Source organism: Taudactylus pleione, unplaced genomic scaffold (genome assembly GCF_031769625.1).
Source record: "Taudactylus pleione unplaced genomic scaffold, aTauple2 ptg000105l, whole genome shotgun sequence".
NCBI classification, from domain to species: domain Eukaryota; kingdom Metazoa; phylum Chordata; class Amphibia; order Anura; family Myobatrachidae; genus Taudactylus; species Taudactylus pleione.
The window spans coordinates 763264-785633 of record NW_028284507.1 but is presented as its reverse complement, the minus strand read 5'-3'; the positions used below and the strand labels follow the sequence as shown (position 1 = coordinate 785633).

At 44.6% G+C, this 22370-nt stretch overlaps 1 protein-coding gene across 2 annotated transcripts in view; it reads left to right on the top strand.

Annotated features, from left to right (window-relative positions):
- Positions 1–6594, top strand: part of PROM2 (prominin 2) — a 71211-nt gene extending 64617 nt beyond the window's left edge. The window contains exons 21-23 of one of the 2 annotated variants that reach the window (XM_088470861.1): positions 1607–1696; positions 1861–1958; positions 5835–6594. In XM_088470861.1, coding sequence (XP_088326987.1) covers positions 1607–1696; positions 1861–1958; positions 5835–5877 — 231 coding nt within the window. In that variant the 3' untranslated portion in view covers positions 5878–6594. Of the gene's footprint in view, positions 1–1606; positions 1697–1860; positions 1959–5774 lie in introns of both variants that reach the window. The other variant, XM_088470862.1, reaches the window with a different exon arrangement.
- Positions 6595–22370: the final 15776 nt, after the last annotated feature.

Below are 22370 nucleotides of genomic sequence, written 5' to 3'. Positions count from 1 at the left end.
GCACTAGTTAAGTATTTTCTGCTCACTTGCATTTTGTTGGCTAATTTCATGTATTTTTTCTAATTATTACTTCATACACATCTCACCAGTATATGTCTATTTCTTAGCTAATTATTTATTTTTCTGACCTCATTTTTGCTAAGTCATTAATATTGTATGTTATTATCATTTTTTATTTATTACTGTAGGGTGTGTATGGTATATGACTCATTTTGTACATCACCTCCATCATTGGGTAGAACAGGTAAAACCTGTTTTCTCCAAACTTGTCTTGTAATAGCATTGATACATTTATGCAACCGTTCCGTAAATCTTATTTTTATTGCAAATAGTAATGGTCACAGTAACATTTTGTAATTTAGCCTGAAATCACAAACTAGAGGGATATTTATGTGCTAACTTACAGGTCTCTTTTGCCAGGGTTTTGCACAAATAAAATGGAGTATTCAGCAGACACAACTTATATATTACAAGTTGGGTATACTACAGCTACATTTCATATTTATATGACACAACAAATATATTTTGTGTCTACAAACAGTCGTGATTATTATTATTATTATTAAATTTTATTTATAAGGCACCACAAGTGGTCCGCAGCATACATATAGCAGCAGTAGGACAGTACAGGGTACACAGAACATTACGTTACAATAGAAGTGCTAGAGAAGAGGGCTGTGAGATCAAGAGGGAGGAGGACCCTGCTCATAGGAGCTTACAATCTAGGGGAGAGGGGAGACAGATGACATGAGGCGTGAGCATGTGGTTGGGGACCAGGGGGCAGGAAGTAGGTGAGGAAGAGATGGCTGAGGTAGAAGGGCGGGGTGAGTGGTCTGGTGACAGGGTTATGTGGTGGAAGGGTTCGCTTTGATGAACAGGTGGATAGACATGTCAATGAAAGTTGTCCTAATATTCATGTATGCAACCACAGGAGGGGTTATATCCCATGGCCCCTTAGTGCTGCTGACGCTGCAGGCCTCTGGCCACATAGTTATAGTTTTATTTTTCTGCCACCAAAATGCTCATAATTATTTCATATCTTATTGAAAATACAGAAAGCTCACTTTATATATTTTCATGATCATACTTGATCTATGGGAAATGCCTGTGTCATCTTACTGCCCTGGGTTACTGACCAAAATGTCACCAGTCAGTTATACCCCTGAGGAACAAAATTCACATTGTGAAGGCAGCCATTTTGTTATCTGAACCAAACTGTTTTAGAACCATTGACCACTCTAAGGCAGAGGACCTATACTCTGAGTATACAGATGAGTAGTTGCTTGTGTGGGAAGTAAGAACAGGCTATTCCATACATTATGTTGTAATGTATGTTGTGTCACATGGATCAGTTGTGATTCTCAGGGGGCACTTGCAGTTAACAACCCAATAAAAAATTATCCATATGCCAAGAATCTCAAAAGTCAGGTTTTATTGGGGTTAATGAACATTTATGCTGTTCTGTATGTAATGCTATAAAATGCACTGCATCTGTACTTTCAATTATATTTTTGGTGCTAGAAGTCTCATGGGCCACAAAGGTTGTGCTCTCACAGATATTATGTCAAGTAAATTGCAATAAATCCTGTGTGCTGTGTTGTTTCAGATTACACAGAACATTGCTTCCTGCCGTTCTGTGCCTGTAACTCTCGACAACACTCGTGTCATCGTCTGTGATCATGTGGCCGACCCCTGGGTGAGTGCAGAAATAAGATGGTGGAGTAGGCCTCACTCATATTTCACTATGAGGCTCACCGGTCTTCAGCTAAGCCATTGTCTATATATTCATCCCACTAGGAATATTCTGTATTCTTCTGTCCCTTATGCAGTGAGATCATTGTAATTAACTTTTTTTTTTAGAACGGCTTTTGGTTTTGTCTTGGTTGGTGCACCTTCCTCTTGATCCCTAATGTCTTCTTAAGCATCAAATTCGCACAACATATTGCACCCAAATCTCGGTGAGTACCCGCCATGTTCAGCATCATGCATTTGGGCTAATTACAATTGCTACTACCATTGTTTTAGAAGTCGTATATGAGCCACACAAAAAGCCAATCCCAGTGACCATCAGATCAGGGCCCTGTCAGTTGCTGATCGGGACAGGCCGTTAATAGGGTTGGGCAATTAGGGATATTTACAAACATGTGAGAATGCACCTCCTACAGTGAAAATGCCATTAGACTTGTTTTATTTTTTTCATCAATGTAGCCTAATTTTATGCAACACACATAGAGTTTGTACACGTAATGACAGTGTCTGTACGTGAAACAGCAGCGCCTGTAAGGGGGGAAAATTATCCCTCTTCTGATGGGCATATCGTGGAGTTCTGTATTGAGTGCAGACTGGGCATGTCAGTGTTCCCAGCTGTGCATTCATATGCAAAAATTACTTTTTTTTATGATGGACAATTTTCTTTTCATTCAAGGTTCTATACCGGTGGTGTGTGTCTATGTATACAATGTGGGACTCGGATAAGTTATTTAAACACATTAAATCCTACAATAGATAGTTCAGATGGTAGGGTGATGTTATTAGATGATATCTTTTCACTTATAGACCTAACCATTACGTAAATAAATATACAGTGCATCCGGAAAGTATTCACAGCGCTTCACTTTTTCCACATTTTGTTATGTTACAGCCTTATTCCAAAATGGTATAAATTCATTTTTGTCCTCAAAATTCTACACACAATAGCCCATAATGACAACGTGTAAAAAGTTTTTTTTTAGATTTTTGCAAATTTAATTAAAAAAAAACTAAGAAATCACATGTACATAAGTATTCACAGCCTTTGCCATGAAGCTCAAAATTGAGCTCAGGTGCACCCTGTTTCCACTGATCATCCTTTGCAGCACCTCTACCTCTACAGCTTAATTGGAGTCTACCTGTGGTAAATTCAGTTGTTTGGACATGATTTTGAAAGGCATACACCTGTCTATATAAGGTCCCTCTCTTGACAGTGCATGTCAGAGCACAAACCAAGCATGAAGTCCAAGGATTTGTCTGTAGACCTCTGAGACAGGATTGTCTCGAGGCACAAATCCGGGGAAGGGTACAGAAAAATAGCTGCTGCTTTGAAGGTCCCAATGAGCACAGAGGCCACCATCATCCGTAAATGGAAGTAGTTCAGAACCACCAGGACTCTTCCTACAGTTGGCCGACCGTCTAAACTGAGTGATCATGGGAGAAGGGCCCTAGTTAGGGAGGTGACCAAGAACCCGATGGTCACTCTGTCAGAGCTACAGCATTCCTCTGTGAAGTGAGGAGAACCTTCCAGAAGGACAACCATCTCTGCAGCAATCCACCAATCAGGCTTGTATGCTAGAGTGGCCAGACGGAAGCCACTCCTTAGTAAAAAGCATATGGCAGCCTACCTGGAGTTTGCCAGAATGCACCAGAAGGACTCTCAGACCATGAGAAACAAAAGATTGAACTCTTTGACATCAATGCAAGGCGTTATGTTTGGAGGAAACCAGGCACCGCTCATAACCAGGCCAATACCATCCCTAGAGTGAAGCATGGTGGTGGCAGCATCATGCTGTGGGGATGTTTTTCAGCAGTAGGAACTGGGGAACTAGTCAGGATAGAGGGAAAGATGAATGCAGCAAAGTACAGAAACATCTTGGTTGAAAACCTGCTCCAGAGCGCTCTTGACCTCAGACTGGGGCGACGGTTCATCTTTCAGCAGGACAACGACCCTAAGCACACAGCAAAGATATCAAAGGAGTGGCTTGAGGACAACTCTGTGAATGTCCTTGAGTGGCCCAGCCAGAGCCCAGACTTGAATCCGATTGAACATCTCTGGAGAGATCAGAAAATGGCTGTGCACCGACGCTTCCCATCCAACCTGATGGAGCTTGAGAGGTGCTGTAAAGAGGAAAGGGTGAAACTGCCCAAAGATAGGTGTGCCAAGCTTGTGGGATAAAATTCAAAAATACTTGAGGCTGTAATTGCTGCCAAAAGTGCATCAACAAAGTATTGAGCAAAGGCTCTGAATACTTATGTGATTTTTTTTTTTTTTTATAAATTTGCAAAAATTTCAGAAAAACTTTTTACATGTTACCATTATGAGGTATTGTGTGTAGAATTTTGAGGATAAAAAAATAATTAATTTAATTTTGGAATATGGCTGTAACATAACAAAATGTGGAAAAAGTGAAGCCCTGTAAATACTTTCCGGATGCACTGTATATTTATTTACATAAGGGTTAGGTCTATAAGTGACAAGATATCATCTAATAACGTCATCCGACCATCTGAACTATCTATTGTAGGTACAGGGAGCATTACTATTGGGGGCACTACTACAGGGGGGCATTACTACTTGGGATATTTACAACAGGGGCATCATTACTAGGGCACTACCACAGGTGGCATGACTAGTGGGGCCACTACTAATGGGGGCATTGCAAAGGGGCACCACTCCTGGGGGCACTACTACTGGGGGCACTGCATAAAGGGCACCACTACTGTGCGCTCTGCATAAGGGGCACTAATACTGTGGGCACTGCCAATAGTAGGGGCACTGCATAAGAGCCACCACTACTGGAGCACAGCATAAGTGGCACTACCACTACTGGGGGCACTGAATAAGGGGCACTACTGCTATGGGCATTGTATAAGATGCACTTCAGTACTACTGTGGGCATTATGTGTATTAGGGGCACTACTACTGTGAGCATTGTGTAAAAGGGGCACTGCTGTGTGTCATAACATGAATAAGGGACTCTACTATGTGGTGTAATGTGAATCATGGGCAGTATGTGCGGTGTAATGTGGATAAGATTGCACAACTGGTGAGTAATATTTCATGTGGGTGCCTATATGTGTCTTTTTTTTCCTGTGGGTGTATATTGTGTCTTTTTTTCGTGTGTGCCTCTGTGTTGTTTTTTTTTTTTTTCATGTGGAGCCCATGGGCCCCATTTCACAATGAGACATAACCCTTTTAGTGAGTGCTAAAGGGGTTATGTCATCCTTTCGGTATTTAACAAACAGCGCTAAGCTTAGCTTATCGCTGTTTATCAATATACCGCTTACGAGCGATACGGTCCCCATTGCTTATACCCCCATTTCGTCCATATTTAATAGGGGCCCCCACATGTTTCTTGCCCAGGGGCCCCCACAAACCTTAATCCGGCCCTGGTTAGGCACCACTAAGAGAGGGTTAGGGCTCGGGGGGAGAGGTGTAGGGATAGGGAGAGGGTACTTACCTGCCCTGTCGGGATCTTCTCCCTTCGGGCTGCCGGGGACTTCATTCCCATTCCATTATATCCATATATCTATCCATATATTATACTAACTTATGTTTATTTTTCCAATTTTCTTTTTTTCCCAGAAGAGAGGAGAATAATGATGAATAGACACCATAGCCTTGTTAACCACTGGGTACAAGTCTGACTACAGTTATTCATATACTGTATAGTATCATCTTCAAAGCATATGAATTAGCATGTAAAAGTTATATCAAATAATACGTGATAATGATGACACTTGCTACTACTTATAATATTTAGCACCAGTATAAATACAATGTATTTATTTATATTAAATATGAAAAAGAAAAATATTTAATTGCACATTCCCAAGTATAATTAGCCAGCCACCTGTTGCACCTTAGAAAGTACAATGAATGGGAGTGTTCTCTGTGACTTGATCGTGGTGAATGAATGAATGCTACTCATACTCACATAGTCCAGTTTGCCTTTTCTTTACCATTCCCCGTACTAATTACTTCACTGTCTCTTTTCCGTCTCTCTGGGTTCTTTGCGCAGAATGTCTCTGACTCTCTAGTCGCACCTGTTTGCCAGTCAATGTCTGTGCTCTACCTGCAGAGACCCCAGCCCTGAAGAGGAGAATCTATTCCCATTAACATAGAGCACAGATGCTGGAAGGTGCTGTTCCCAGCACACATGGGGGCGAAACTGACCAAACACAGCACGCCATGCCAAATCTTCTATGGATTCCACGTCACAACGCAGTATTGCTGTCACATGGAACTGAGGAGTTGTTTTACAAGAGATGAACTCAAAGTGGTAGTGAACATTATTTTAAATAAAAATAATTATATGGGGTACAAGGAACTTACCATGGTATATTTCTACGATTAAAGTAAAGACTGTAAATTCTGCATATATTGATTGTCCAGGTGCCCTTGACCTTCTCACGTCATTGATTATTTTCGGTGAGCAAAAGAATTGTATCTGCATTCACTGCTATTGAAAGCAGGTAATATGTGTTCTGTTCCGAGGGAGCAAACACTACTGTAATGTATATATCAGCACAAGGAGCACCACTGCTGGGCAACTCACTGTACCAAGATTGGGCCATCACCAAGGGAACATCATGCCATTGCCAATGCGGTGGTCCAATCAGACCATTTCTGAAAAAGTGCCAATGGAGGCTCACAACCTATTATATCAGTGAAGCACTTATCCCACGTCAAACTGATCCATTACCTGGAAGATGGGTCAAGTCTCATAACTGGTCTCTGAACTGTAAATATTGTTGTCGGGTTTTATTTCACATGACTTTCTAGTGTGTTACACAAGTTTTTAATATTTCACTTTAAAAGCTAGTTGCTCATAAATATTTGTAAAGAATATGAATAAAGGTTGTTATGTTTGAATGAAATGTGTATCAGTAAGTGCACAACGTATACAGTAACATTTTAACAAACAATTAGTCAGCCAGCAGTAGAGTACATATGTCAGAGATGAGCACTTCAGTTTTGCTGAAAACCAAAAACATCTGAACTTTGGGGTTTTGAGTCGAACTGATTCCCAACTCTGGTCTTCCCACAAGTTGGATCTCAGGGCCTGATTCAGACCTGCTCGCGAGCGATAAGCGCTCGCAAGCGGGTCGATGTTGGCCCAGTGCGCATGCGCATGACGGAGGCGGCTCCATCGTGGGCATGTGCGAGACCCGGATAGCGACGGGCAAGCCGTCGCTCCGGGTCTTGCTACAAAGGGGGCGTGCTGTCGATGATGAGTGACAGCACGTCCCCTTTGGTGGGCGTGCCGGGGGCGTGGCTGCCCAGACGGAGGCGTTCCCATGGGAACGCCTACCGTGTGGGGCCGGCCCCACTGACATCACCAGTGATGTCAGTGGGAGTGCTCTCGGCTCTGAGCGCTCGCAAGCGGGTCGATGTTGACCCAGTGCGCATGCACACGATGGAGGCGGCTCCGACATGCGCATGCGCGAGACCCAGATAGCGACGGGCAAGCCGTCGCTCCAGGTCTCGCTACAAAGGGGGCGTGCTGTCGATGGTGAGTGACAGCATGCCCCCTTTGGTGGGCGTGGCTTCCCAGACGGAGGTGGTTCCATGGGAACGCCTACCGTCTGGGGCCGGCCCCACTGACATCACAAGTGATGTCAGTGGGAGTGCTCTCGGCTCTGATAGAGCCGAAAGCACTCCAGGGCTCGCGGCAACGAGACCCTACCACAAGAGTCTCGTAACAAGCCCGATGGTCGCGATGGTCTTGACCATCACGACCATCTTCCTGGCCGCTCGCTAAAGCTGTGAGTGGTCACCCACAGCTATGCGAGCGGCCAGGAGGCCGCTCTAAAAATTAAGAGGGACGGCCCTGATTCAGAGCGAGCGCTCTGTCAGAGTGTCCGGCTCTGAATCAGGGCCTCAGCCCTAAAAACCGTATCACATGTATTTTGGATTGCCTTTTATGCTGCCCATCCACTAGGTGATTTTGACATGTGATTGCACGATAACGTCGTTATCGTGCAATCGCTAGCAAGTCATCCGCAAATCGGGCAGTAAAATGTTAAAAACGATCAGTGATGCACGTGCCGCTTTTCGTTTTAAACATCTATCATCACCCGAACATGACGGTCAACCTGACGACCGCCGTCAGGTTGCCATGTTCGGGGATGAGTGATCTGCATACACTGAACGTCCGAACGTTCAGTATATGCACTTCACCCCTAGGGGGACGACAGCACGATTACGACGCCCCCGCATCTAGTAGTGGATGGGCAGCTTAAGTCCCTCCCTCGTGATTTCAGGGGCTGTGGGGTGGTCACAGTTGACTTGAAATGACTGAAAATTAATGTTATTAATGTTAATAATACTATAGAAACTAAAACAGGCCCAAGTTTCATGATTTTAGCTGTTTTTATCAATGTTTTAAAGAAAACCAAAAGCGAAGCTGAACCAAAACACTTGAGGGTGGTTTTACCAAAATCAAAACACGACAATGATTTAGAACCAAAACTAAAACACGGGGGTCTGCGCACAAATCAGAACGCATACCTCATCATGGGTGGTATAAAATGCCAACATTCAGAATGTCAACATGGATGTTATCTTGACATGTCAACATGCATAATGTTGACAGTCGGCATTGTGCATGTCGCCAGTCGGCATGTTGACATAATGTTCATAGAGTGATTAAGGCTAACTTGAACCCTAACCGCAGCTTAACCCTAAACGATCCCTAACCATGTCAACATTCAGGCCATGTCAACAATCTTAATGTCGATATAATGACGACATACCCTCTCATTGCAACCAGTGAGCTGAGTAAAACAGACAATTATAGACTGTTGTGGCCCAATGTATCCGGGTTTCTAGGCTGAGTGAAGGAGTTGGTGGCAGTGTAGAGGAGCTGGCATTTGCATTGGATTTTGCACCAGTTCAGAGTTACCATTGGGTTTCTTCCTACTGTGGGCCTGGTTCAGCAAGGATCTCAGTTGCTAATAAGCACGCAATCGGCCAATTGTTGCGTACAGCACATGCATATGCATCACAGTGTGAGAACCGGCCACTGAGATCGGGACTGCAATTGCAGTGACCACGCAGACCCATCACAGAGCGATTGACAGGAAGTGCCATTTGTAGGTGGTGACGGGGGATGGTCGGGTATACGCAGGCATGCCAGTGCATTTGAACGCCGTTGCAGGGGTGTGCATAAATTATCCACTGCTATGCCCTACGCAGCCTGAGGACTCGTAGCGTGCGCTGAAGTCAGCAATTTCAGAGTAAGATCAGGGCGTGTGCGTGAGGGGGTGATGGTACTCAATTGTACCGATGGTTTCGCAGTCTTGCTAAACATTCTGTATGTGTGTAAGGTAAAGTGGGTGCCCTTATGTAGTACTATGGTGGCATAGCAATCGAAATGAATTAGCGTTCTATCGCAGTTGAACTATGTACGTAATAGCTGCTATCGCAATAGCGATCTTTGCTGAATCAGGCCCTGAATGCTTTAAACGAGACCCAATTTTTGCCTTCATGTTGCATGTTTCTAGGCACACGTTGCATAATGCAATAAACAGCTCCGCACACAGACACACACACTCAGACACACATACACATATGCCACATGTAATAAAAGCCCCTTCACTCTTGTAATAATTTGAAATCATAAATGAGCCTAAATCAAGCAGCATTTTAGGAGAAAAACTAAGATGTTTATGGTAATGAAAGAGGAGGTGGTAAAGTGTTTGGATGCTGGGCTCCATCACCAAGGCACACCTCTAGTTTGAAGACATGTCCCCTGAAATAGGAGAGTAGACGTGCACCTTGCACTCTGCAGGGCGTGTAAGAGGATCACTGAACTCTGGGCCTGATTCAGCACGGATCGCAATTGCAACTGCGTGCGCAGATCGAGCAGTTGTTAGTCAATGCGCTTGTGTTTGCACCGCACTGCGTGTGCGCGGCGATCGCACTGCGGTTACGGCTGCAGAGAGTAATCCATCGCAGAGTGAATGACAGGCTGTGAGCATTTGGGGGTGGTGACGGGGGAGTGGTCGGAGACACGCAGGCGTGCCTGTCCATTTGAACGCTGTTGCATGAGCGTGCATAAATTAGCCACTGTGATTGCCTGCGCAGCCTGAATACTCACTGCGTACAACAAGACTTGCAGTTTCTGCGCAGGGTCAGACCTGCTGTAATTGTGTGTGACGGGCCGATGTGCTTCGATGTTACCTATGTTTATGCAGCACTGCGAGGTATTACGGATGTGAGAAAGCAGTAGTGGGAGTCTCCATGCTGGCTGAGCAGTGGCAGGCATTAGTATATTTTCGCAGCTGCATTGTGTGTGATAATGCAGCTGCGATCACAATTGCGATCCGTGATCAATCAGGCCCTCTGTACATGTTGCTTTCATGTTAGGCATGTTCTAAGGGTAAATGGCTGCCATGTAGTGTGTGGGGCTGATCCAGATTTGGAGGCACCTGTAGTCTATTCTCTGTACGGTCGAGGCAAAGATGCTTACTACTTTATGCCAGTGCAAGTATATGCCGATTATTCGCCCATCTTCATACGGAAGGCCACACCACCCACTGTTGTTCCGTTGACAGCCACAGCCATCATCATTAGTATCAGAACTTACATCCATCCCATGCTGTGCCCGAAAGATCCATCAGAAACAGGCGCCCCCTCTGCGCCCACACGCCAAAAACAAGCTCAGAAGTGTACTTATACGCCCAAAACACTCCCAGTGATACAGCTCAGTTCCATGCCAGTACATATTAGCCGCCCAGCTGCTGCCCAGAAATGTCCATTTCACAGAAAGAATGAATCGTCAACTGATGGAGCAATATGTTGGCAGACTCCATCAATGTGAATATGCGTGGTACGGCGAATGCACGGTCTGTGATTGCTTTCTGCAGCACATGCGCAGTTTGCAAATATATGCGGGATCGGTCCTCAGTGTCCTCATTGGGACTTGCGTATGACTTAGAATCATCCCGCATGTATGAATACGAGTACTGGGGCAAATGTACTACACTGTTGTATAAGCAGGACACAGCACCTATTTAGGTTAGAGCACCATTATCTGAGCAGACTACATTTAGAAACATCAGGGTGAGGCTTCTTTGTGACAAGCTACAGACTATGACAAGACAGAGGGGAAGTGGTCAGAGGTGTAAGATCTGTCATTTCATCTTAATGATCGCTGATATCCCATTTTTTTGTTGAAAAAAAAAGGGCCAGACCTGGTCCCTCCCTCTCACAAAACCTGTCCCAAACTAACTACCAGGAGGCATTTTCCACCCACTCCAGCCACCAACAAGGGCAATAATCTCAACAGTAATTGGTCACGTACAGCAGCACAACATACAAACTACACTTGGTAATGTGTACTGTATAGTGCACTACTTTCACTGCTTAATAATCACTACAGGCAATAAGTGAATGCAGAGCAATAGGCAGTACAATGCAGATAAAGGTATGCAGCAAAACAATCTGTAATAGGCAGAACAAAAAAACACCAACAGTCTACCTAATGATGTTGGTGGCTGGGGCAGGCACCTCGGGGAGTGTTGGTGGGACATTGTGTCTCAATAATAGCCAGAATCTGCTCTTTTGCAAAAGCCCTCTTGTAGCCCAAGTGGCTTTTCAACTTCACTCAACATCTTCTGGATTCTTCCGGCTAATGGTGCCTACTTCTCCGATTGCACTCATCAGGGTCCTCTCTTCACTGTGGCACTACTGTCAGGGTCCCACCATTTTTTTTTCTTCCTCCCAATGCCATTCTCCATCTGCCTTGCCCTCCCCTGGGCACCTGCAACCTCTCAAATCTTATCCAGGTAATTCCCCTGAACCCTCCCTCTCCTTGTCCACCTTTGAGGTTCACACCATCTTTTTTCCATTTTGTACACACGCGTGTAGCCATCATTTATTATATCTCTGGTCCCGCCTCTAAATTCCTTTATAACGTCTCTGCCTGGATCCCCCACTTTGTCATCTCTAACTGCCCTATGTCCATCCTAGTTGACTTTAATATCCTAATTGATGTCCCCAACAACCCTGCTGCATACAAATTGCTGAACTTCTCTCAATCGACCTTTTCCACCTACCACGACAGCTGCCACTCCCTCAGGTTGGTCTACACTCACCTCTTGGATAACCTACCACTTCCAAAAACACAACCTCTCTAAAATTGAATTAATCTTCTTTCCATTGTCAAAACCACCTTTCTTTCCTCCCATCTCCCATTGGCAATACCTCACCTTCCCCTGTTCCCAAAGTCTTATGTCTAGGTGTCATCCTCAACTCTGCCCTCTCTTTCTCATCCCACATTCAGGACCTCATTCAGAGTCGGTCGAAGCGGCCGCACGGTCGTACGGGAAAAGGGGCCGGATATTCAAATGATTCCCTCGCAAGTTGCGTCCCTAAGTCCGGATCGGTAGCTGGCCGACCAAGGGGAGGAAGCGGTCGGAATTAAAAAAAATACACCCCCTTCTCGTAGGCATTGCACGTCATCTCCGGGCATATAAGGATTAATTGAGACCATCGGGAACCATCGAAACTGGTCGTAGAGCTTAAGGTTGACCATACCCTCTCTTAAGCTCTACGATCATGTCAGTGTAAAAACCTCCCATGTCACATGTGCCATGACGCTACTTTGTTAATTATGCACTCCCATAAACCGTATGCACTCCCATTAAACGCTGTTCGCATAATTAGGCACGCCTGCGTTCAGATCTCCACTCCCCCGTTTTCAAGCACCTTCCCCTGTTACCACCCACAAACGCCTCATTCTGTCACTCAAACTACCGACCTGGCTGTGTTCAAGGAGAGAGAAATTTCTGATCGTAGCGGCTAGTTTGCGCACGTGCATTGCGAACTTTACTCATGCGCAGTATAGCGAACATCGGTGGCGTACGACCATGCGGCCGCAACGACCGACTCTGAATGAGGTCCACAGTACCTCTCCCAAAACCTATCATTTCTATGTCAGTAATAATTCTAAGATCAGGCTCTTTCTTACACAGGAAGCCACTAAAACCCTAATCCACAAATTCATCATCTCTCGCCTTAATCCCTCTAATCTACTAATCACTGGTCTTCCTATGTCCCACTTCACCCCACTTCAGGTATCATTAACTCTGCTGCTTGCCTGAGTTTCATCTTTCTCCACTCCACCTACCATTCTGATATTCGCTTCACTGACTCCCTGTTCCACTCAGAACCACTCACATGGACATAACCTTCAAATCCGCCCGCAATGCACATCTATTCAGCCAAGCCTACCGCCCCTTCTACCCCTCCAACTTCTGATCCCCTATGTGTCCTCTCATGTAGCCCCTATAGAATGTTAGCTCTGGCCAGAAGGGCGCCACCTTCCTCTGTAGTTTCTACATATTTATGCAATCTAATTATGTATTGCAGTTGTAAAATGAGAAACTTGTCTGTACCTGTCCTGTCTGATCACCCATAAACTACGTAATTTTCCCGTATACACTGTCCACTATGTGAAGCACTACATACAGTATACATATATATATGTATGTTTCTATACCATTTGATAAAAAAAAAACTGTGGATGTGGTTTCTGCAGACAATTAATACATATTTAAAGACTCCTAATTGTAAACTACTTTGCATAAAACACCATGCACTTCTGTCTTCCTCACTAGCGATATCTCAGGTCAGTTTCCCCAGCAGCCCTGGAATAGAATCCATACACAGATCCAGTTACTAAGCCCCCAGCTGTATTTTAGAGTTGATGCTGCTATCAGCATTGTGAGAAAAGATGCCATAAATTAGTAATTGCATAGCCAACATATTTATGTCTCTCTGTCTAACGCCGTCCAACTCCCTACTTCTCTCCGCACAGACATTTTAGCAGATTATAGTGGTTGGGAGCATCTAAGTGTGAACAATGATGTTTACATCACTTTCGTGCTCCAGCACAGCCAACACACATGAAGAAAATCTTTGTGTTGACATACAGTAGCCGAACTGGGAAAATTAGGTGATTGGTAAAGACTTAAGTGCGTACACACTGGGCGATTTTACTGAGCGATTGCAAGATTACGACATTGTAATCGTGCAATCGCTCAGTAATCGTGCACAAATCGTGCACTATAATGATAATAATAATAATAATAATAATCCCGTTGGTCGTTCCTGACATTGTCCATCGCCTGAACATGCAGGCCAATCTGTAGATAACGACAGATTGGCCATGTTCAGGAATGTAGGAGGGTGTCTACAATGCACGACTGATCGTTCAGTGTAGGCACTACAGGGGAACAGGAATGACGGTACGATTACGATGTCGTAATCGTACTGTCTTTCCTGATCGCCCAGTGTGTACGCACCTTACGGGGTCTATTCATGACGTTAATCGGACCCCGATAATTAACATACTGTACTAAGTTGCCGCGAGTACCGGAGCAAGTCATCATTGCTCTGGCGCGGAGACAGCTGATCCAAAAATCAGCTGTCTCTGTGAGTGGCTTCACTGCTCCTTTCGGAGCAGTGAGACAAGTGCGCATGCATAACCTACAGGCCACGCATGCGCACCAGAGCCCTGACATCTGGCGGAAGGAGCTGGACAGGGACAGAGGAATCTGAGAGTATCCCTCTTTGCGACCCGGGACTCCTTCCTATAGGGAAGGAGCTGGTAGCGGGAGCACTCACCATCTGGAGATGGCGAATATTCCCGCAATCAAGCTCCAAAAATATTGTATTTTCGGAGCTTGATAAATTCTGTCTGCATACTAGTGTATGGGGACAGTGGGCCATTCCAACAGAGGAAGGTAATCAGGAGAGATATCTGTGATACTAGTGTATAGGGACAGCGGGCCATTCCACCAGAGGATGGTAATCAGGAGAGATATCTGTGATACTAGTGTATGGGGACAGCGGGCCATTCCACCAGAGGATGGTAATCAGGAGAGATATCTGTGATACTAGTGTATGGGGACAGCGGGCCATTCCACCAGAGGATGGTAATCAGGAGAGATATCTGTGATACTAGTGTATGGGGACAGCGGGCCATTCCACCAGAGGATGGTAATCAGGAGAGATATCTGTGATACTAGTGTATGGGGACAGCGGGCCATTCCACCAGAGGATGGTAATCAGGAGAGATATCTGTGATATCTCCTACTTTACCTTCTTGATGAATGGCCCGATAACTTAATTTCTACAATGGCAGGTGAAAATGTGCATTTTCACCTGCTTTTGTAGAAATTAAATGATGATGAATAGAGCCCAAAGGGGACTTCTTAAGAATCTTCGTATTTTTTACCCACTAAGTAACATCTGTAACAATAAGAGATTCATTTATGGAGGAATTTATTAATAAAGTCATGCCAGAAGAATGCATCTGATAAGAAACTGTCCAGGAGATAGCTGTGCCACAGTGACTCTTCTTTCACCGCTTGCTTATCATAGCAGTCAAAGAATGATCTCCCGGGTTCTGAGCCGGTTTCTTTACAGCACATGTGTAGCCATCAGTCGTGCATGCTCATTGTTCCAGCTGAGATCCCTCTCTGGTGAAACCAATGCCTGAAGGCTAGAAGTTGTTGTTAGCTTATCAGAGCTTGATAAATTGCTCCAGACCTCAGTCTCCATTGTGAACTAAAGGTACGATAACTCTGATATCTCCGTATGAAAGGTTTTGCTTTAATGGCCCAAATACTTAAATATGCTTAATCCATGTAGGAACAGATGTTTCTGCATGGTTTAAAGCTTCATACATAGGCCCATGTAAAACAAAAGTGGAATATTTAAATTAACCTAAAATGAGGTCTCCCGATACCATTTTCCCTATTATTTTCTCTAATTTTTCATTTAAATATTCCAGTTGGTGTTTTGTTGGGTTTCCGGTCCTATTTTGTGGCTCCTATTAACCCTTCTCTCAGACTTTGTATTCTATAGTGATTTTCCTCCCTCTTTGGGGACCATACAATGTTTGCAAATAATATATTTTATGATGACTACAATTGTTGTATTCAAGCAAGTTTTTATATGACTTATTATTACTGTGACATTATCGGTATTTCTGCTATCATTATTTTGGATTATTGGTTGATGAAGAAATCGAAACTGTATTGTTCTATTGTGTTTCCATAAAAAAATAAAACAATTGTTATCTAAAATGATCCTGTTCCTGAACAATACTACTCTTTGCCTACACGGTAAACACAACATTGCTAATGCCACAGTACTGCTGGAAAATCAGGACACAAACCCTCCTATGATCCACCAAATCACACCTAGAAGCGCCCAAACCATGCCTACATCTGTCCAAAACATACCTCCTCTTTGAGTCTGGTGAATCAGGACAGTTCCAAAGGGGCCAGATTAACAGTGGGGCAGATGGGACTACAGTATAAGACCTCCACATAAAAATAGACCCATCATCATGACACTAGGATGATCATCAGCTTCCCAGCTGGCCATATGGTCGGCCATAAATCATAAGTATTAAAATTGTATTTGTACGTTCCTCACGAACTGATGCAATTTTCTGCCTTTTACATATATAGGGGGACATTGTAGCTGATGCACAGGGTGTAAACGCCAATAAGGCGTTGGCAACACCCACACTGTACTGGCCACACCTACAGAACACTGGCCACTCCTCCTCTGCTTCACACTTGGGCCCTGATTCAGAGCCGGACACTCTGACCAGAGCGCTCGCTCTGAATCAGGGCCCACCTCCATTAATATGGAGCGTCCTCCTGGACACTCGTATAGCTGTGGGTCACCACCCACAGCATATACGAGCGTGCAGGATGATGGTCGCGATGGTCTTGACCATCCCGACCATCAAAACTGCATGCAGAAGCCTGCGGTTGAGTTTTTCAAGGCCAGGAGTGATTTTGGCTCTATCAGAGCCAAAATCACTCCCACTGACATCACTAGTGATGTCAGTGGGGCCGGCTTCAGATGGTAGGTGTTCCCTTGGGAACGCCTCGGTCTGGCAGGCACGCCCACCAAAGGGGGCGTGCTGTCAGTCAACATCGACAGCATGCCCCCTTTGATGAGACACTACGAGCGAAGGAAAGTCCTTCGCTCGTTGCGTCTCGCGCATGCGCACGACGGAGCTCCCTCCATCGTGCGCATGCGCAGACCATCGACCCACTTGCGAGCGGACAGCTGCTCGCGTGTGGGTCTGAATGAGGGCCTTAATCCTGCCTTGAGTACCTACAAAGCTGGCTGTTGTTAAAAAATTAAATATGGCTCCCACTCATCAATTAATGCAACTGTGCAAAGACATAATGTTCTCCGAGCTGAATAGAAAACATTAAACTGAAACAAATCTGTCAACTAGGATATAATTCTCTTTATACTGCTGGCGTAAATTGCTCTGAATGGACAGATATTATGGAGCCAGAAAGCTGGTTATATGATTTGAAGCAAATCCTCAGTTCTGGGTAAGAGGACAAGCTTTGAAGATAGCGCCATGTAACTAAGCTGCCTCTCGGAGATAATGTTTTCATTGTTCTAAGTGCAATGGGCACATGCAGTATGTTAAGAAAGCATTTCTTTTTGCAGAACACAATTGCGCAACATCTTGATTCTATTTCAAGTAACCGTTGACAACTGCCAAAGAGAATTAACCCCGTAAGTGTCCTGCAGTCCATCTTTCCCCATACCGTTACTGCTCACACTGTGCATTGCTGGGCTACGAGCAGGGAAAAGATTAGGCTAATTATTTTAAAATAGCATGAAATATGGCTGCAGCGAATAGTATGATTCTGTAATTACGAGGTTTTAAATTAATAGTCCCACAAATCCAAATGAATATTACATTAATTAATAAATCCATGCATGTCCAGAGATAAGATACTGGAGTAATTTGCAGCCTGACTCATTATCAGCACTCACCGGGGGCAGATTCATTCTCCACAGACATATTAGCCTCTAGATGAAGGCTCGCAGATCCATGTCATCTCAATAGAGCTGGTTTAGCTGAAAAGGATGCCTGCCCATACAATGGCTACAGGTTTGGGTTCCAGGTAACATGTCAATGCCAAAATGGCAACAGTAACAAAATTGACACAGGCAGTCAGGGTTAGGCTGCAATTAGGGTTAGTTTTAAATACTGTCGACATTCACAATGTCACCAATTATGTCAGTTTTAACATTGTGGGTGTCGACTATTGACATTCTGCATGTTGACGTATTATCAACCCACAGGATGATATGGAGCTGTTGTGATTTATCACTGTCTGCTCCTACAAGCTGCAGAGAGTTGCCCTACCCTCACCCCATCACTTGTCACTCCCTGTGGATGTGGGGTGCTCTAATAATGTGATTGGGGGCTCTATTAATGTGATTGGGGGCTCTATTAATGTGAATGTGGGCTCTATTAATGTGAACGTGGGGGGGGGCACACACCGGGACTCACCCGAGTGTCAATATATACACCCATAGATGGAGCTAGACACGCCCTTTGGGTGGAGCTGACCACGCCCTCTCGATGTAGCGCTGCGCATTCTACTGCCATCGACAATCTCCCTGAAACTAGTTTTCAAAAGTAACCAAGTATGCTATGGGGGCAGTATGTATGTGTATTAGGATATAGTGGCAGTGTGTGTGTGTGTGTTAGGCTATGGAGTGTGTGTGTGTGTGCGTGTGTGTTCAAGCGGGCAGTTTGTGTGTATGAGGCCATGGGGGTAGTGCATGTGTATGAGGCTATGGAGTGTACTGTATATGTGTGTGTACATGTGTGTGTGTGTCTTAGCAGGCAGTGTGTGTGAGGCTATAGGAGTGGCATGTGTGTGAGGCTATGGGGGCAGCATGTGTGTGAGGCTATGGGGGCAGCATGTGTGTGAGGCTATGGGGGCAGCATGTGTGTGAGGCTATGGGGCAGCATGTGTGTGAGGCTATGGGGGCAGCATGTGTGTGAGGCTATGGGGGCAGCATGTGTGTGAGGCTATGGGGGCAGCATGTGTGTGAGGCTATGGGGGCAGCATGTGTGTGAGGCTATGGGGGCAGCATGTGTGTGAGGCTATGGGGCAGCATGTGTGTGAGGCTATGGGTCAGCATGTGTGTGAGGCTATGGGGGCAGCATGTGTGTGAGGCTATGGGGGCAGCATGTGTGTGAGGCTATGGGGGCAGCATGTGTGTGAGACATACTTGCCTGAAAACTAGTTTCAGAGAGATTACACTACTCAACAAAAAAATTCTCTGCATCTGGCCTAATTTAGGGAATTGCCTAATTTAGGGATGCTGAATTCTGTGGAAAAATAAAATTTTCTCTATACTGTAGTGCAACTTTCCTATATACTCCATTTAATGTGCTTTATTGCACACCTGAGGGAAAGGAGACGCCTTCAGTCTGGATTAGCACCCATACCTTATTGGTTTAAAAGCATGGAGTCTTGTAATGAATATGCACACCAGTATTAGGCACAATTCTAGGTAAGTCCTACAAGTTTTATATACTGTAGTGCAACTTTGGTTCATTTTTGGGGCGTGGGTCCCCCTGGATTGCCTTTGTTGATCTGTTTTCAAGGCACCGCAATATAACACATTTTTTTTTTTAACACATTTTAACCCTTCACTGTTTGTTTATTATATATGTACCTCACTTTTTATTTTCATTCTTTATATGCAGCAGTAGCTGCTCCTAACTATCTCTTTCACACTGCACTTTTCTTACTATGGCGGTGCCCCGCGGCGGCTTAGCTGGGCTAGTTTGGGGGTGTCCTGCGCTCTGGATTTGAATCGTAGTATGTTAGGGACCTACCCTACAGAGGTTACCTGGATATGGTGGGTAGGCCCATAACCTTGGCCAAGATTATGCTAAAAACTTCTATTGATTGCAAAATTTTATTGCATTTATATATTATTAATAATTTGGAGTTGTGCACCTGAGATTTGTCTGTTTTTGTGCCTGCAATTAGTCTCATCAGGTAGCACCTCCCATTATATATATATTATATATATATATATATATATATATATATTCAGGGTGTGCAGTCCAGAAATCTTTCCTATATTTTCTCTATCACGTCACATTTATTAAATATAGACAAATAACAAAAGCAGTAATAGCTATATCAGAAAAAAGTAAGATAAGTGAAAATTTCAATTAATCTCTATAGAATTTAAATATTCTCATCGTATTCTTTATAAAATGGCTGTTTTCGGGGAGTGTATCTGTTGCCAGTTGCGATCATGTACATAGTGAAACTTGGTGCCTACGACACTAGCACAGCCAGTCTGCATGTCCATAAGGCTACTCTAGCAGTCGATGTTCCCCGTTCTTGTGTATAGTCTGCATATGTGTACGCAGTTGCGAATGAGTTTGCGATGGCTCCGGTCTATCTTCTTTTCTAGGTGACAGCTTCACCTGCTAAGATTTGCAGTTGTGAAGCCTAATAAATAGCGATTGCTTACAAACATGAATTAGGGAGAAAAACAGAAAGGGGAGTATCCCCTAGATATCCCCCAGCACACTAAATTGTACCTGCAACAATACTTGAAAACTATATGGTAATAGAGATTCGGAGATATTTGTTGCATGCATTTGCAAGTACAGTAAGCTCCCAGGCCACTTCACGGCTTCGCTGATACTGGCAGTCCCTACACTGCATGATACCCACTCTGGGCCATGTAATTGTCTGTTGTAAGGCCTCATGATAAAGGCACATACAGAAATACATCCAAATTGAGAGCCAGCTTACCTGGGAGTCACCCCTGGGAACTCCAACTAGCACTACAAGACCCAGCATGCCCTTCAAATGCTGTTTCAAAATTTTGCATGCTGGGAGATATTTAGGGGATACTCTCCTTTCTTTTTTTCTGTTTAGGATGGCCCCTCCCCTTCATGCACCTGAAGAGTATTGCCAAATTGATTTGAGTAGCTTCCATTTTATGTTTGCTGTTTTGAGAGGCATGAATGAACCAGCATTTGGAGGGCATGTTGGTTCAAGTTAATTTTATGCCCCATAGTAGTACAATAGTTTACCTTATACCACACAGTGCCCCCAGTTCACACTATACTACAGTGTCCCCAGTACATATTATGCCACATTGTATTCCTCCCGTTCATATTATGTCACATTGTAGCATTCCCAGTTAATATTATGCCACATTGTAGTGCCCCCAGTTTACTGTATATTATGCCACGTTGTAGTTCTAGTGTCCCAGTTCATAATGTGCCAAATTTCAGTGCCTCCAGTTCATATTATGCCACATTACAGTGTCACCAGTTCACATTGTGCCACAATACAGTCAGTTCATACTATGGCACACTAGTTTCTCCAGCTCATATTGTGTCACATTAGTATCCCAATTCATATTATGTCCCATTACTATGCCCTCCAGTGCATATTATGCCATATTAGCGAGCCCCCACTTCAAATTATGCCACATTTCAGTGCCTCAGTACATCCACTACATACACCCCCTTACCAGTAAAATATCCACTACACACACCCCTTACCATTATAACATTAACTACTCACACCACTCTCTGAAAATGCAATGTCACCCTATAAGGCAGCCTTAATCTACATAGAAGTATGGAAAGAGATTATGGGGTCTATGGACCTGATTCAGAGCCGCTCGCAAGTGGCCCGATGGTATGCGCACGCTTCATTCTGCGTGTGCGCAAACTACTCTGTGCGATCGCAGCCCGCTCGCTCACCCAGTAAAATGAGTGACAGGAGAGGCCATTTGTGGGTGGTAACAGGGGCAGGACACTAATAGCGGGGGAGCGGAGGTGCGAACGCAGGCGTGCCTGGGTGTTTCCACACCATTTTTAAGGTGTGCATAATTAATAAGCAGTGTCACAGTACACGTCACATGCCTGGTATTTACACTTAAGTCCTCACAGTGCTTGCAGTAGGGTAAGGCAACCACAAGCGCTACGATCGCATCCGATGGTGCTCGATGTACCAATGTTTTAATACACTTCCTGGAGATGACGTGTGCTAGTAGGCATCTCTACATACGCTAGTGGGTGTCTGCATACACAGAGCGATTGCACTCACCGCCAAAGTGGGTGTGCTTATGCCTTGGCGAGCGAGCACTTCCCATGGCGTCACTTTGACAAATTTGCATACGCTGGATGTGAGCGATCGCATCTAGCGAGCGGCTCTGAATCAGGTCCTATGTACTAAGCCTTGGAGAGAGATGAAGTGGACGGTTTAAAAGTACCAAATAATCAGCTCCTAACTGTCATTTTTAAAACACAGCCTGTAAAGTGACAGTTAGGAGCTGATTGGTTGGTATTTTATCACTTTACACTTTATCTCTCTCCAAGGTTTAGTACATAGACCAATTTATCCCATTGACAAATTTTAACTCACCTTTGTCACGCTTGACACTGGAGTATTGGAACCAGAGGTCCGAGGTTGTGGAATTAATCAGAGAAGAGGGGCCTGAATATATGATCTCCTCATCCACAGAGATTGGATGTTGACGAGAGTCTACTGTGCATGAGCAGATCTCCGGGAAAATGGTGACCACGCCTAATTTCCCACGGACATCTTTTCTGCGCATGCGCAGATCACAGGGACAGTGGCCACCGCGGAGCAGCACTTCGGAATCTGTAGAGGGGTAAGTATAATTTTAACTATGGGTGCAGGGTGTGCGTTGTGGGCTCCCATGGACCCAGGGGCCCGTGTGTACCACACACCTTGTACCCAATATA